The sequence below is a fragment of the Micromesistius poutassou genome (genome assembly GCF_964030765.1).
Source record: "Micromesistius poutassou genome assembly, chromosome: 5".
NCBI lineage: Eukaryota > Metazoa > Chordata > Actinopteri > Gadiformes > Gadidae > Micromesistius > Micromesistius poutassou.
In genome coordinates, this window is record NC_140275.1 from 3,424,012 (window position 1) to 3,441,587 (window position 17,576).

The 17,576-nt window shown below is 46.8% G+C and overlaps 1 protein-coding gene across 1 annotated transcript; it reads right to left on the reverse strand.

The window, feature by feature from the left end:
* Window positions 1-643: 643 nt before the first annotated feature.
* erap2 (endoplasmic reticulum aminopeptidase 2) lies at window positions 644-16,906 on the reverse strand. Its single transcript, XM_084468820.1, has 21 exons — window positions 16,793-16,906; window positions 15,968-16,309; window positions 15,672-15,858; window positions 15,004-15,173; window positions 14,445-14,583; window positions 13,986-14,120; window positions 13,704-13,824; window positions 12,991-13,145; window positions 12,693-12,806; window positions 12,333-12,464; window positions 12,084-12,215; window positions 11,894-11,962; window positions 11,306-11,481; window positions 10,904-10,983; window positions 10,125-10,308; window positions 9,604-9,760; window positions 9,227-9,411; window positions 8,031-8,192; window positions 2,048-2,188; window positions 1,847-1,928; window positions 644-1,020 (listed from the first exon to the last, which is right to left on the reverse strand). Exons 2-21 carry the CDS (start codon window positions 16,123-16,125, stop codon window positions 874-876), a joined length of 2,826 nt encoding a protein of 941 aa, XP_084324946.1. The 5' UTR covers window positions 16,126-16,309; window positions 16,793-16,906; the 3' UTR covers window positions 644-873.
* Between the last annotated feature and the right edge of the window lie 670 nt (window positions 16,907-17,576).

The following is a 17,576-nucleotide window of genomic DNA, read 5'->3' on the forward strand; positions in this document are numbered from 1 at the left end:
ATTGGCTGAAGGAAGTCAGCTGGGCGTGACTGCGCAGAAAGAGGCGGTGTCTCGACTCCAGGACGAATGTCGGCGCTTCACGCCAATAAATATAATATAATAATATGATAAATATAGCGACGTTATCACGCGCTCAGCTGACGGCATATATGTATCGTTCATATGTATTACTTGTATCTTCCATTTTGTTTACTTGATAGTTTAAGTTTTGAAGTTTGAGAACTTTTCAAGTCAAGTAAACTTTATTTATAGAGCACATTTCATTCACAGGCCAGATTCAATGTGCTTCACACAAAAACAGGCATTTTAAAAAATTGCATAAAAGACATTTAACAAGTGTTTTTAAAATAATCAATATAATACAAGAAAGCAGGATTCAAAAGAATGCATGAAAGACCTTTGAATAAAATAAAAAGTTAAAATTGCATGATAGTAAAGAAGAAAGCGGTGAACATGAACGATTTTTAAAACTTGATTTAAATGGGTTTGTTTTCATACTTATATGTACATATTATTTTATTTAGGTACTGCATCTCTTTATTATCACAGGATGCAGTATCCATCCTGTTTAGTCTACTTTGTTTAGTTAGATAAATTCAAGCAAAAACAAATATGAAATCACAAAAATTAAAGACACACACAATTAAAGCCCTGCAGCTCTTACACTTTATTGAGTCAACCGCAGTGCTGCAACCAAAAGGACAAAACCCAAACCTCAATTCAGTCTTCGATTGCAACGTTTTCAGAAAAAAAAAACGCATTCCAATAAAGGTCCAAAAAATAGGAATTATTAAAACAACAAGCAACGGATAGAAAAAATATTCTGTGGATCATGTTGATTTGGTTGATTATCCGTTTGCGATGACTTGCACTTTAATGAATGTGTCTATTGAGCCAGTCGCTCAGAGGCCTCAGGTTCAGCTCCATCCACAGGACATTCTTCTGCACGTTGTCAAGGGCAATCTGAGGGGCCCGGAGCTGAGACGCCTGCTGCTCGATGGACTCGAAGAACGACCGCATCTGGGTTCACAGGGAAGACAGGCCGTCAGACAGACAGACAGGCCGTCAGACAGGCAGACAGGCCGTCAGACAGACAGACAGGCCGTCAGACAGGCAGACAGACAGACAGACAGGCAGACAGACAGACAGACAGACAGACAGGCCGTCAGACAGACAGACAGGCCGTCAGACAGACAGACAGACAGGCCGTCTGCCAGACAGGCAGACAGACAGACAGACAGGCCGTCAGACAGGCAGACAGACAGGCAGTCAGACAGACAGACAGGCCGTCAGCCAGACAGGCAGACAGGCAGACAGGCCGTCAGACAGGCAGACAGACAGACAGGCCGTCAGCCAGACAGGCAGACAGGCAGTCAGACAGACAGACAGGCAGACAGGAAGACAGACAAGCCGTCGGACAGACAGACAGGCCGTCAGACAGACAGACAGACAGGCAGTCAGACAGACAGACAGGCAGACAGGAAGACAGACTGACAGACAGACAACATGGACAGGCAGACAGGAAGACAGACAGACTGAATGACAGGCAGACAGGCAGGCAGACAGACAGACAGGCCGTCAGACAGACAGATAGGCAGACAGGAAGACAGACAGACAGACAGACCTACAGGCAGGCAGACAGACAGGCAGACAGACAGGTAGTCAGTCAGACAGGCAGACAGACAGACAGACAGGAGGGCAGACAGAAGAACAGGCCGTCAGACAGACAGGCAGACAGGTAGACAGACAGAAGAACAGTACAGAGATATGTTCCTCAAGGGAAACCTTTGCACTAAAACAGTATATTTCTAGGTGTGTAAGCATGGTGAGACAACATGGTAATTACGTCCGAGAGATCTTCTGCTGAGGAGAACCCGGCCGTGGTGCCGACTATTAGGTTCCTGATGCAGAATGAGCTCAACTGGAACCTGCAGAACAGAGGAGATCAGAACCATTACTACTGGGGCGTGTCTCTGTGACCCCTCTGGAACAACCTCTCATTCAAACATTCAATATGTTCAAATTCATTTGCTGAAGTTATACTGACTTTTGAACCAGGAAGCCCCAGTTCTTCTTGAAGAAGTCCCAGGCCAGCCGCTGTCCGTGTGGGTTCCTGGCCACCAGGTAGACCAGAGTGGACAAGTCCTGGCTGCGAATCACTTCCCCTTGCAGGGCCATCTCCAGAAGTCTTTTACACACGCAATTCAATTCAGTTTATTTAAGAAGGGGACAGTGCAAATTAATAAAACACATGACCATACATGGGTTAAAAATGCCAGAATTAGCCAAAAGGCTATTTTTCATCTGTAGTCCCCTGGCATCGATGTTAAATGAAAATACAATTAAACAAGATAAAAAAACAACAACATAAACAGGACGGAAGCCCACAGCACAAAACAGGGCATCACAGAACAAACAGAACTGACTAACTAAGGTAAAACAACAGAACACAAAATACAAAGCACCAGTGAAAAAAAATAATAAAGTAAATACATAGTGTGTTGACCACATTCACAACAAATTATTTTAGTGCTGACATGTATATGTATTGATCATCCATTGTCTTAACTGCTTAGTAAACAATTTGTATGTGTTTAGTTCCCTGATATGTTGTGGGATTGAATTCCATTCCTTTGCACTTTTGACGGACCAGGCTGAAAATGCTTTTTCGCAATGGAATAACACAATCACCCCTCGACGATCCCCTTGTGACACGATCAGTACCTGTTCTTCTATTGATGTACTCAGCAAGTGGTGGTGAAGCTAGATTGTGAGTGACCTTAAAAACCAAGCACACATTGAAATATTTTTGGAGATCTTCCCAGCTTAAAAGCTGGTACTTTTTTTTGAATCGAACAGTGGTGGAAGAGTTTTGTTTTTTATCTAGAATTTTTATTTCTTGTTTGTATTGTGATTCAAGTGGCTTTAATGTGCTCAAATTGGCCTGCGACCAGTTTGTCAGACAATAATTCAGATGACTAAAAATCATAGAGTGTAGAAACATTTTGGCAGCCTCTGTAGACATGTAATTTCTGATGGAACGAAAATTTGCGATATTGAATTTAGTAGTATTGCAGTTTTTTTTTTACATGTGCCTTAAAGGAAAGCTTTGAATCAATTAACACCCCAAGATATTTGAATTCACTCACAACCTGTAATTTTTCTCCCGCTACAATTATGTGATGGTCACATGTTTTTGAGACATTTAATTGCAGGCAACACTCTCTCAGCCATGTTGTAACCTGAGCCATGGATCTAGTAAGCTTATGTACAACATCTGCCTTGGATCTGCCATGTACAAAAAAAAAGTATCATCTGCATACATTATAGTTTCAACCTCAGGACACATAGATGGAAGGTCATTAATATAAATACTGAACAAGAGTGGACCAAGAATGGATCCCTGCAGCACACCAGTGGGCAACTGCAGTGACTTTGATCTATGATTATTTATGGAAACTGACTGAGACCTGTTTGTTAAATATGATTCCACCCATTTCATTGCACCATTACAGAAATAAAATTTTGATATCTTGGTAAGGAGCACTTTATGATTGACCGTATCAAAGGCCTTCCTAAGATCAAGAAATACTGCACCTACAACACCACCCAAATCAAGAGAGAATTTTATTTTCTCTAACAAAAGACATGTAGCTGTCTCTGTTGAATGTTTGGTCCTAAAGCCAAACTGCATGGGGTGGAGAGAGGTTGGGCTGTTGTCAAGATGGTAAATAATCTGCTCAGCTACCCATTTTCCAGCAATTTTAGATGCTGTCGGGAGAATACTGATCGGCCTATAATTACTTAGGGATTTTAGATCTCCGGATTTGAAGATTAGAGTGACAATACCTGATTTCCATGCATTTGGAAACTGTCCAATTTATATTGACTGATTAATAATAAATATAATAGGATAAGCCAGAACTAAGCCCAGGTCTTTAAGCATAGTCGAATCCATCCCAAACACATCTTTTGCCTTAGAAGGTTTGAGGGAATTTTATGACCTGTGACTCAGGTTATACTATGGTGGCTGGCTCCACTCTGCCCTGGTCTACTTGGAAACTCTGGGAGATTTCAGCCACAGAGTCAACAAAGTAGTGATTGAAGGCCTCTGCTATTTCATTTGGCTGACTTAAGATAGTTCAATTTAGGTTAATTTCAGGCATTTTTCTATTACTGTGACCTTCCCCTGTCAGTTTCTTTAAGTGGCTCCAGATCATTTTAACATTTCCTCTGGCCTCGTTTAAAACTGCTATAAAAAATTTGCCTTGGCTTTTCTGATTTCAAAGGGTTTCCAAATATCCAATAGACATTCCGTCTCCTCTTTGCTCCATGTTGAGCCTTGACTCATTTTCACCCGACGGTCAGACAATGTGCTGTTACCAGGCACGTGCACACATAGGGCCCTAGGGGTGCTTGAGCCCCTGCCCTTTTTGCCTTGTATTAAAAAGTGCCCTCTGAGTGTTGTTCAACAATCGCGCCCGCAATAGTGCTCGTCCGCGATCCAACCCCCCGTCAACAATAGCGCTCGTCTGCGATCCAACCCCCCCCCCCCCCCCCCCCGCCAACAATCGCGCCCGCAACAGCGCTCGTCCGCGATTCAACCCCCACCCCCCACCCCGTCAACAATTCGATGGGCTTAAATTTGTCTCATTAATATCTGTAAACGCACAGATGGTGATCTACAAATATTTTTGATTTGCACACGTGTTTTGCTATCCACAAATACAAATTTATAATTTGTAACTTGTATTTTGGTTTTTACATACTTGTAAATATATTGTGTTTTTGTAAATACACAATTTTCCATTTGTAAAAACAAAAAGCCATTTGCAAAACTGAAAATTCTGCTCGTGAAGTATGACTCAGCATTTGTGGATCATTACTCACGCACACGCATCTCTTTCCTCACTTACGCATTTTTGAGACATTCTTGTCGAAGATCCGCACAGATCCACAAGCAAATAGCTCGTGATTCACAAATGGCCCGCCCTCCTCACAAGTAGGTGGCAGTGTTGTTGTATGCATACAAATATTCCTTCCACAAACACAAATTTAGGATTTGTAACTTGTGTGTTGGTTTTTACAAATAAATGTGTATTCGTAAAAAAAAAGGCATTCGTAAAACTGAAAATTCTGCTCGTGAAGTGTGATTCAGCATTTGTGGATCATTACTCACGCACACGCATCTCTTTCCTCACTTACGCATTTTTGAGACATTCTTGTCGAAGATCCGCACAGATCCACAAGCAAATAGCTCGTGATTCACAAATGGCCCGCCCTCCTCAACCAGTAGGTGGCAGTGTTGTTCTATGCATTGATGTAGCTATGGTTTGCACTCTGCTTAAGCGGACTTTCGATTTCGCGGTAAAACCATGGCTGAAGATGGAGCAACCCGGTATCACGCCAAAGCGTGAAATAGATAGTCCACCTCGCAAAGCGTGTACGTGTAACGTCTTGCCTGATCAAAGCGTGAAGAGTACACGCTTTCTTCCGCCCATCTAAATGAATGGAGGAATAGCACCAACAGGGGGCGAGACATTCTCCCAGCATTTGGTGAAATGTTTACGTAGTCTTTATTATCTGACGGGGAAATGCAATATTTTAGGGCAGATTCACCATTAAACGTGTTTCTAATAACATTTCTAGCGAAAAATATACTTTTAACTTGCATAATCTTCAGTCAGTGAATGTGTCTGATCTTTAGTTTGATAATTGATTTATTTTTTTCGGTCTCGCTAAGGATGTTTCAACGACGTCAGGTTGCTCAGTGCAAACCATAGCTACATCAATGCATAGAACAACACTGCCACCTACTGGTTGAGGAGGGCGGGCCATTTGTGAATCACGAGCTATTTGCTTGTGGATCTGTGCGGATCGACAAGAATGTCTCAAAAATGCGTAAGTGAGGAAAGAGATGCGTGTGCGTGAGTAATGATCCACAAATGCTGAATCACACTTCACAAGCAGAATTTTCAGTTTTACGAATGCCTTTTTTTTTACGAATACACATTTATTTGTAAAAACCAACACACAAGTTACAAATCCTAAATTTGTGTTTGTGGAAGGAATATTTGTATGCATACAACAACACTGCCACCTACTTGTGAGGAGGGCAGGCCATTTGTGAATCACGAGCTATTTGCTTGTGGATCTGTGCGGATCTTCGACAAGAATGTCTCAAAAATGCGTAAGTGAGGAAAGAGATGCGTGTGCGTGAGTAATGATCCACAAATGCTGAGTCATACTTCACGAGCAGAATTTTCAGTTTTGCAAATGGCTTTTTGTTTTTACAAATGGAAAATTGTGTATTTACAAAAACACAATATATTTACAAGTATGTAAAAACCAAAATACAAGTTACAAATTATAAATTTGTATTTGTGGATAGCAAAACACGTGTGCAAATCAAAAACATTTGTAGATCACCATCTGTGCGTTTACAGATATTAATGAGACAAATTTAAGCCCATAGGCACCTGCCCCTCAAAACTCCTGTGAACGTCCCTGGCTGTTAGCGCTAATCAAACAATAATTCCCATAATGCGCGCGGCTGAGCAGGTGCCTGTTACGTCCAAAGAGGCGTATGCTTTTTAGAACTGGATCGGACCGAGGTGCGTTCGCTTTCACATCTCAAGCGAACCGAGACCACCTCTTTAGCGAGGTCTCGGCCGGCTGATTTGGTGCGCTGAGGTGTTTTTTTTTTCAAGGCCAACGAGGCTGTGATCGAAATGCGGGACAGTTGCGCAGCATCGTCTTTTTTATAGCCAAAATAATTCCACACAACTGATGTGCCGCCCCTCTTTGGTACCAAACTTTCAGCTGTGCGCTCTTCTGACGAGCCTGAGGCCATTGTGCAGCAGGTTAAAGCGCAGCGTCTTTCCCTGCCTGCACTGCTTTTCTCCGCTCGGCTCACTCGCAAGTCACGTGACCAATCAAATCGCAGCCTTTGCGGTTAGAAAATCTTGTTTTGTCATATCGCGATATTATCGCAAATGCAATTTTCAATGCATTTTTAGAGCAATATCATGCTCTTTCATCAGTTTAAAAATGGTATCATTTAACCAAGGGAGACTGTTCTTTTTGGCCCTATTTTTAATCTTACAGGTAAATTGTTTAATAATGTCCTGTATTTTGTTTGGAAATGTTAAATAATCTTGTTCCAGATTACTTCCCGATAGCAGCTCATTCCAGTTTACCTGCTGGATTGAGGTTTTAAAATTATGTTGCTCATTCCTCTGAATTTTATGAGATTCTGATGCAGCCAAGGGTTTAAATTGCTTACTATTCAGCTTCCTTGCCACTAAAATCAGATTGTGATCAGACAGTCCTGTTAGCATATTGAATGATTTCAAAATTCTCTCAGGTCTGTTGCTAAAGACTAAATCAATCTGTGTACTGGTGGAATTAGTTATTCTTGTGGGCCCATGAATTAGCTGTGTTAAATCCATCCCATCCATAACCTTTTTCAGATTTTTCCTATTTTGTTTATCCTCCCAGTTTATATTTAAGTCACCCATGATGATCACCTCTTTCTTAAAATTACATTGTTTCAATAAATCAAGTTTTTCATAAAAGTCAATATTTGATGAGGGGGGGTCTGTAAATTACAATGAGGACAAATGACATTTGTGGTGACAAAGTTATATCGTGACAAATCAATTAAATTAAAAATTAATTTTAAAAATATCTTTGGCATAGATCAAAACCCCCCCTCCCTTTGAGCCCAATCTGTCCCTTCTATATATATTATAACCAGGTGCAGAAAAAACTGCTGAGGGTGAATATTCATGAAGCCAGGTTTCAGACAGGCAAAGAAAGTCGCATTTAGTTTGAAACCAATCAACAGTTACGAGTTATTTAAAATGTGCTTTACGACAAACTAACTAACTAATAACTATGCACTAGTATCTAACAGTAAATAAAAATATATACTATTCCTATATACAGCAAAACCACCATGCAGTACATGATTTACGCCACACGGTGGCACCATAGGCTGCTGTTAAACGGAAGGGGAGAGCGTGCACCTGCTCAGCTTGGTCCTGTCTCTGCTGCTGCCCATGGCCGCCAGGATCTTGTGTTTGTGCGTCTCCGATGGCGAGGCGGTGTACGTGTGGAGGAGGAACTCCCAGCCTTCGTCATCCTGGGCCCCCACTGAATATATGGTCTCCGTCAGGTCCGCGGGCAGGCTGGGGGCCGAGAGGGGGTCAAAGGCAGAGTGCACACACACACACCATGTAAGAGCCAGGGCCTATGTGGAGCTTGCTGCTAAGCTGCGGTCAGCACTATGCCTGGAAACGCTGCTCTGGACGTCAGCCCTCCAGCACTAATAGGGGTGTAAATCGGCGCCTTCATGACGATTCGATACGATATCGATTACTTAAGCCAACGATTTGATTATTTTCGATACTTCCCCACGATACGATTCAATACTCAATATGTTTTACTTTATATATATTAATATAATATCTATCAAATAAATCAACAAAAAAATGTATCATTTGCCTTTTATTGAGAATACAGAAACAGTATTCTACACTTAGTGTAGTGCTTACTGTGCAGGTCTAGTATGGCAATTAGCCTATTCACTGTAAAAAATAATCGATACTATTGCGGACGAATCAATGCATCGAATCGTCGGCTGTATAATCGATAAATCGATACAAATCGATTAATATTTACACCCCTAAGCACTAACCTTGTCAGATATGGATGATTATTACACAGCTCTTCTCAATGCTGTGGAATGCTCCGTTCATTGGAATGGGCCTTCCCGACTTCCGGCGGTCAATTATTTTTCAATAATGTCCATTGCTAAGCATATAATGACCGCTGTCAAGGAAAGTGGATTTTTTTGCCTCTGATTCACGTCTCTCGTATCACTCCGCAAGTAGTCCGCTAACTTATCAACCCCAGCCAATTCGGTTTCTAAGCGACGTCAACGTCTTTGGCAGACTATTTCACTGCTGATCAACACTACGAATGCTGGTAATTGTAAAAAGACACACCTTGTGAAGTTATTTTTTCGTTTTGACAAGTAGCCGTGTAATAAGCGGGATAATAAATAGAACGTCGCCGGTCATTATCAGGAAATAAGCCCCTTCAGGGCGAAGCAAGACACCGGTTCGTCCTGTCGGGGCTTATTTCCCGATAATGACCGGCGTTCTACACATTATCCCTTACATATTTAAGCACTACAACATTACAGACACACACTGCAGACCTGAGTGTTCCCTCGGAGTGGAGCCAGTCTGCGAATCTCTGATTGGCCTGCCGCAGACAGGGGGCGTGGCCCAGGTCGCAGGCCAGGGAGATCACCTCTGACCTCAGGTGGCGCTCCGACATGGAGCCGCCGTCCTCCCACGCCTGCCGGTCGATCACGCCGCCGAAGAAGCGGAGGATGTACGCCTGCACGGGACGACACACGCCGTGTCTCAGATGCGTAGGACGTACGATAAGCGTCGGGGGTTATCTGGGTCTCGTCGAACGTTGAACCGCTTACGAAACCCGGCTTCGGTGCATACAGGGTACGGAGGAAATGGGGTTTGCCCGTCTGCAAGTCAAGGGGTGTGCCCGCGCGTGACCTTCGCCCTTCCTCACCCTGAGCTTCCGGGTGACGTCGTGCTCCGCCGTCTTCTCTATCATCCTGTAGTAGGCCTCCAGGAAGCCCAGGCCCTCCAGCAGGGGGACCGTGTGGGTCTCCCAGGGCAGGTAGCCGATCAGGTCCAGGGCTCTGCCGATGGACAGCTTCCCAGTCCTGCAGCGCGACAACATGGGAAGATTAATCCAATAACGAATGTCATTTCACATTCAAACACGTACACACTCCTTTAGGCCCAGCAAATGGTAAATGGACTGCATTTATAAAGGGCTTTTCTAACCAGTGGCCACTCAAAGCGCATTCACACTGGGATGGAGGTGTCAACCCTGCATGGCGACATCCTGCTCGTCAGAAGCAGTCAGGGTGAGGTGTCTTGCTCAGGGACACCTCAACACTCAGCTAGAAGGAGCGGGGGATTGAACTAGCAACCTTGCGGTCACCAGCCAACCCGCTCTACCTCCTGACCCACATGCCCCCCCCCAGCACACCCGATAAACAGCAAGGACAGAGGGATGCTCACACGATGAGCTGGAAGGCGTTGTGTATGAGGTGGGTCCGGTCCTGGTAGCTCAGAGCCGTGTGGTTCTCCCTCAGCAGCTGGGTCAGCTGGTCCCAGCCGCGGCCCTCGTAGTGGACCAGGTAGTACCCCGCCATGTCTGTGTTCATCTTCACCCAGCCCGCCTCGTCCCCGACGTCCACGCTGTCTGGAGGACGACAGCACAACAACAACAGTCGCTAACGCTTGTGCTAATGTCCCCTCCATCACAGAACTGTCAGTCGTCTAGAGGGAGGACAGGCAGTTGGAGGAACCAACCAGAGTCAGGTCGATTAGGAAATCACACCCTCCCTTCAGTCCTCCCTCCCTACAAAGCCCCGCCCCCCAAAACACACGACTAGCTCGCTAGCTTTAGCAACAGGTCTGCTAGCCTTGGCGATGACCCCGGTCTGGGGTATGAGAGCACAGGCAGAGTGTGGGCAGGCAGCCGGGTAGGTAGAGAGACAGACAGGTGAACCATCCAATCATTTCATTCGGGCAGAATGAAATGATGGGACAGACTGATTACCAAGAAACATGGAGCACAACCCATAGTTCATCAGAAACACAAGGTTAGTAATGTTTATCTTCTTGTGTTGGTGGAGTGCATTGCACACTATTTTACACATCAAAACACATTCTAAATTCCAAAACTATTTTAAATTGTTGAAAGTTTAAAATTCCATAACAAATGGTACACATGCACACACACACACACACACACACAACATGTGGCTCTGTAGGTGAGCTCCCCTGCCTCTCACCTGTCTTTGTGACCATCAGGTGTCGATGCACTGTGCTGGACGAACTGGTCTTGAAGGTCAGAGGAATGTGCCAAAGGTACCTACAAGATAATAACCAGAACCATTGATTCAGGTCATGTACTTGACTTTAGTTGTCAGGTGATGATTTGAGAAGATGCTTTCAATCGAACAAGAAGTACAAAGTACAACAACAAGTATACAAATGATACAAATAAAAGTATACAGAGCCTTTGAGTTTGTCGTGCATATTCTTTCCATGGGCACAGTAGTGTGTGTGTGTGTGTGTGTGTGTGTGTATGTGTGTGCGTCAGCGTGTTTGAGTGTGTGTGAGTGTGTGTGTGCATATCCGTGCAGGCATGCGTGTGCTCGTGAGTGTGTGTGAGTGTGTGTGCGCGTGCTCACCCCCGCTGCAGCGAGGCCCAGACGGGGTCCGACGGGAGGACGGTCTTCAGGAAGCGTTCCTGTCTGAGCAGGAGGCGGGAGCCCTCCCTGGCAACCGTTACCAGGGGAATCCCCTTCTGCAGGGTCCAGGTGTTCATCATGGCCGTCAGGTTCAAGTGCTCCCCTGCAAACAGGTACTGCAGCCACAACAGCCAATCACAGCTCAGACCACCAAAGCCTGAACTGATTATTGATTATTGACGGATTATTGACTGACTGCTGACTACTTATGCAGTGATGATCTAGTGCTAGCTGTGAAGAGCTCACCTGACTCGCTGGACCCCTGTGTTGAACTAGGACGGCACTTTAAGATTAACTGCACTACAAGGAAAAGGACAATCTACTCTGCCCACTAGCTCTTGTAATTTATTAATGTCTTGGATATTATGTTTATTGTATTTTCTTTGTAGCTGCTGCAATTTGGATCTGCTGGTGAGTCTCTTTGGAGGAAGGCGTCTGCTCAATGCCTAAATGTAAGAACGCTGTATGAAATACGGTGTGGAAACTGTCTGCTCTGAGGCATTAGGCCTGCCTGAAACAAGTGATTACCGCGTTCTTTGAGGCTTGCCGCTCGCTGTAGCAGAATTTCCCTGAAGTGAAATCCTCCTCTGAGCAAGTCTGTGGAATGAATCAATTTTTATAATCAACCGGGGTATATCGCTCATGGGCTGCATTTGATTGATGAGAAAGTCCCACATTATGGTATGGAAGGTGAGTTTATGTAAGTGATGTCTCTTGCATTAGCCAGGCTGTCCCACAGGTCCTGGTTGTGGGCGTTGCTGTAGCTGAACTTGCGCAGGTATCGCACGATCCCACTCTGGAAGACCTCGTCCGTCAGGAAGTGTCTGAGCATGTGCAGAACGCACGCTCCCTAGCGGGGGGAAAAGCATGTGACTAACTTACAGAGAAGTAGAGAACCACAGAGAGAGATGTGAAACTAAATGTGAAAACCATCTCATGAGTTGGTGTGTGTGCTCCGCCGCCACACCTTGTCATAGGAGACTGTGTCAAACATCTCCCTGATCTGGGTGGGGTTCTCCGCCGGGCTGGAGATGGGCCTGGACGAGTTGAGGGAGTCACGGCCCACTGCCGCGAAGCAGGTGTTGAGAAGATACTCCTCCTGTGAGGAGCAGAGCACAAGGGATAGAGGAGAGTCACTCCTCTATCCTTCCTGCTCCTCCTGTAGAACCTCAATCATGTAGGGCCGTATGAGGAGAACATGAGAAAGAGCTCCTCCTCTAGACCCTCCATCATGGCGGTCTGTATGAGGAGAACACGAGAAGACGCTCCTCCACTAGATCCTCCATCATGGGGGGCTATATGGTGAGACCATGAGAAGAAGCCCTACCACTCGTAGCTCCGGGTAGGTGGCCTCCACGGCGATGTACTCCATGTATCGGGCGAAGCCCTCGTTCAGCCAGATGTCATTCCACCAGACCATGGTCACCAGGTTCCCAAACCACTGCGGGGAAACCTGACATCAGTACCGGGGCACTGACTGGTGGAACAGACCTTTGGAGTTTACTGTCTCTCCAGATTAAACATTAGAACCGTTCAATACGACGACATTTATATCATGTTTCATTAAAGACGAATGAAGTCAGATGAAGTGAATAGACGAGAAGATCATCTTGAGAGGTCGGTACCTGGTGGGCCAGCTCGTGGGCTATCACCATGGTAACCCAGAGTTTGTCATGGGCTGCGGAGGAGCGGGGGTCGTGGAGCAGGCTGGTCTCTCTGTACGTGGTCAGACCCCAGTTCTCCATCGCTCCGGACTCAAAGTCCGGGATGGCTATGAGATCTGAGGGAGATCATCACACTCCATCACATGGTACTGGACCCCAGGACACACCTCACACTGCACCGGGCCCCCAGGACACAACCCACACTGTACTAGGACCCAGGACACACCTCACACTGTACTGGACCCCAGGGGCCCCAGACACACCTCACACTGTACTAGGACCCAGGACACACCTCACACTCTACTGGACCCCAGGGGCCCCAGACACACCTCACACTGTACTAGGACCCAGGACACACCTCACACTCTACTGGACCCCAGGGGCCCCAGACACACCTCAAACTGTACTAGGACCCAGGACAAACCTCACACTCTACTGGACCCCAAGACACACCCCACACTGTGCTGGACCCCAGGGGCCCCAGACACACCTCACACTGTTCTGGACCCCAGGACACACCCCACACTGTGCTGGACCCCAGGGGCCCCACACACACCCCACACTGTACAGGGCCCCAGGAATGGTCAATGGAACTTGAAGCGTGTTTAAGTTTGCCTCTCAAAGCCACTGTGGGTAAAAGCGATGCCTAACACCATGCCTAACGTAGTGCGTACCTTGCTTGGGGAGCGGGTAGTTAATGTTGAAATATTTCTCATAGAAGTCCAGCGTCTTGACGGCGACCTCCAGAGCGTAGTGGGTCTGCTGCAGCTTCTCAGGGGCCGCGTAGATGGACACCTGGGGAAGGGTTCACTACTGTGATATAACATATACACCAGACCGAATACCGACCAATACCTAACACAACAACAACACCTAACATGACGACTATACCTATCAAAATAAGAACCAGACGAAAAGGTGAGTGAAAAAGATGAATATTTCCATGAGTCCGGTACCTTCACGCCGGAGGAGGTGGTCGCTGAGACGGAGCTGAAGTCACAGACCACAAACGCCACGAGGTATGTGCTCATCTTCACGCTCACGGCAAAGTGGTCTTCCATCAGGTCCTCGTTCAGTCTGACCGTCTTCTCCTGTAATACGGGGAACACAGTTTAAACTACACACGGTACACATTGAAGTCCTGCTAGAACCCAGCAGGACTAATGGCACCAACACAAGACAATGTGTGGCCACGTGTCTAATATGCCTTCCATTCAAATGTCTTCCATGTATTCTTTTAAATCCTGTTTTCATGTGTATTTTATTGATTCTTTTAAATCCAGGAGTTTAAATGTCTCTATGAAATCCTGTTTTATTTTCTTCTATGACGTGTTTTGACGTGGAGCGCATTGAGTCTGCCCTGTGTATGAAATGTGCATTATAAATAAAGTTGTCTTGACTGTGGTCACACTCACGACGGGCATGTTGGACAGGGCGATGTGCTCAGGACTCCTCCGGATGCTGACGGTGAAGTTGGCTTTGAAGCTCGGCTCGTCGAAACAAGGGAAGGCCTTCCTGGCGCTGGTGGGCTCAAAGTGCGTGGAAGCTAGGACCCTGGGGAGACAGAGACAGCAGGAACAAACTATAACACCTTAACAAACTATAAGACTTAACAACACTGTACACATGTCAGGGCTCAACGTTCTACAATATTTGCTGGGCACAAGAACCTTTTTTTACTGGCCCTCACTCAAAGTTGGGATTATCGTTACATGAATCATCAGAGAACCACCGATTCTTGACTTATCTTTTAAATCGTGTCAATGAACACTGGAGGATTTTGTTTATAATACAAAAAATATCTATTTTAAATATATGACATCCTTTAGAAGTGGCCCAAATGAGACAGTGGGATGTTTGACTGGTACCGGGCCATCCAGCCTCTGTTATGGGTGAACCCTGCTGGTGTGTGTGTGGTGTCCGGGTCTACACGGGGGGTCCGGTCCGGTCCGGTCCGGTCGGAGTTAACCTCACCTGGTCTGGCCCGCCCCGGTCTTGTAGCTGCTCTTGTAGAAGCCGTAGAAGCTCTCGGTGAGCTCCGCCCCAAACTCCAGGTGGAGGAAGTAGGTGTGGCCGCTGCTCAGCACCCGGGGGGAGAACACCGCCACCTGCTCGTGGCCCGGGTGGTGCAGAACCGGGAGGACCTGCAGACACACCTCCGGGGTGAGCCCTGGACCTGGCACTGTGATGCGTTTGTTTGGTTGTGTTTTTCTTGTATAAGCATGTCGTTGTTGTATAAGCACTTTGTGAGTCAGTCGTCTGCGGCGCTATATCAATAAAACATGCATACTTTCCTAAAGTTTCTTTGCTGGTTGTTTATCACAATACACCCAAACAGAACAGAGCTAGCCTAGCTAGGTGTGAGTTCTCATTGGACAGAGCTAAGCTAGCTAGGTGTGAGTTCTCATTGGACAGAGCTAAGCTAGCTAGGTGTGAGTTCTCATTGGACAGAGCTAAGCTAGCTAGGTGTGAGTTCTCATTGGACAGAGCTAAGCTAGCTAGGTGTGAGTTCTCATTGGACAGAGCTAAGCTAGCTAGGTGTGAGTTCTCATTGGACAGAGCTAAGCTAGCTAGGTGTGAGTTCTCATTGGACAGAGCGAGCCCGGCTAGCTGTGAGTTCTCATTGGACAGAGCTAGCCTACCTGCTCAGACAGGAGGGCCATGCTGTGGTCCAGCAGCGTGGCGTTGTGGATGTCCAGAGCCTTGCTGTGGAGCACCACCCAGTTGGTGTCGTTCTTCACCTCCACCTGGACCCTGACGGAGCCGCTCACCCTCAGCGCCGTGAGGTTAGGGTGGAGTCGGAGCTCGTAGTGGAGGGGGACGATGTAGCTGAGGGTTAGAAACACACACCAGAGGAGAGAGGATCTGAAATGACGCTCTGTGACGGGCCGACTACTGTTCATCTACTGATGTGTGGTGTTGAACGTGGGTGGTGTACTTAGGCAGGCGCTGGTGGCTCCAGGGGAAGGCCAGGTCGGCGGGCCCCAAGGTAGAGGCTTCTCCTGGGGGGCCTGGAGAGGAGGAGGCCTGGTGGGCCGACGAGGGCCAGAACATGGACGCCAGGAGGGACAGCGTGAGGAGCATCACCACGGACATGTTGGGAGGACGGGTCTGTTATTCTGTGCCGGCTTGTCGTGAGGATATGAGAACTGAGGACCAGGATGGGGTGCAGCGGTCTGAGGGTTGGGGCTGGTGGGGGTAACGGCTCTGACACGCTGTCAGGACAGGTTCCTGGAGGAAATGCCCATGTTTAAGAAATGTAGAAACACCTTCAGTGGACCTGGAAGGAAACCAAGACAGACGTTGAAGCAGTGGACGCTTGTTTAATTCAGAAAAGTCACAAAATCTTTATTCGTCCATTTTTGCAGTCAATAATCCAACTGCAATACGTCAATCGAAATGTGTCCATTCTACAGATGGACTTATGGCCGCGAATACATCGACAGATACCAACACGATACAAGACGTAATTCACAAGACAACAAGAAGTCTATGTGCAGCCGAACCGCAACCCGTGCGTAAACAGAAGCGCATGACGCAGACTGAACGGGACGGCGGATCTATTCCGGTCCCGGAGCAGCTGGACAGGGTTCAGAGGAGGACAGAGGAGAACAGAGGAGGAGGACAGATGAGGACAGAGGAAAGGCGAGCATTGCACCTCGCTCACATGTCCTTGCTTGCAGGCCTATTAGTTTAATATGTGGATGATGCGATAGACCCCCCCCCCATGCCCGTGTCGGACATCGAGCATAGGCCGACCTACCTGTAGGTTCTGCAACATGTGGCTATTAATAAACGCTAAAGTGTTTCTTTATACTTTCGCGCTTCCGGACGCTTGTCTTGACGCGTGATAATGGACGAAGTAGTTTCATTTTCTGTTTGGAGATCCCGCCCACCCGTCATTCAAAAGCGGTTGCTTGTGCGATCGTGCGTGTGCGTGTGCGTGCGTGCGCGTGTCTGTTTGTTAGTGTATGAGAGGGAGACACACAGAAAGAGGGCGAGAGCGTACGTGCATGTATGTGTATGATTGTGTGCGTGTATGTGTGTGTGTGTGTGTGTGTGTGTGTGTGTGTGTGTGTGTGTGTGTGTGTGTGTGCGCGAGTATGTATGTGTGTGTGTGTGTGTGTGCGTGTGTGTATGTATGTGTGTCAGTGCGTGTGTGGGTATGTGTGTGTGTGCGTGTGTGTGTGTGTGTGTGTGTGCGTGAGTATGTATGCTTGCGTGTGTGTTTATGTGTGTGTCTGTGTGTGTGTGTGTGTGGGTATCTGTGTGTGTGTGTGTGTGTGTGTGTCTTCAGTCGTCTATCTCAGTGGATTGATACGATCAGCGCTCTCACCTCGGTGGGATGGCAGCTGGGGCGTCTGTGGTTTCCAGTCCACCTGCAGCAGCCGCTCAGCTCCAAACTGTCCTTCATGTGTTTCCTGACGTCCCCAAAAGTACGACACAAGCAGCAGGTAAACAAGACAAGTATTCCATGAGCTCCACGTCGCAGCCTGTCTGTCTCTCCTCCCTCTCTCCCCTCCCGGGGAGGTGTGAGACACGTGATG

What these genes read in the sequence shown, in the direction of transcription:
- erap2 (XM_084468820.1), bottom strand. Translation starts at nt 16,125, where the DNA reads ATGTCCGTGGTGATGCTCCTCACGCTGTCCCTCCTGGCGTCCATGTTC. An exon ending in ACCGGGGCGGGCCAGACCAG is followed by an intron (nt 14,584 to 15,003) that starts GTGAGGTTAACT and finishes CTGTCTCCCCAG; the next exon opens with GGTCCTAGCTTCCACGCACT. An exon ending in ACGTCACCCGGAAGCTCAGG is followed by an intron (nt 9,412 to 9,603) that starts GTGAGGAAGGGC and finishes CGTCCCGTGCAG; the next exon opens with GCGTACATCCTCCGCTTCTT.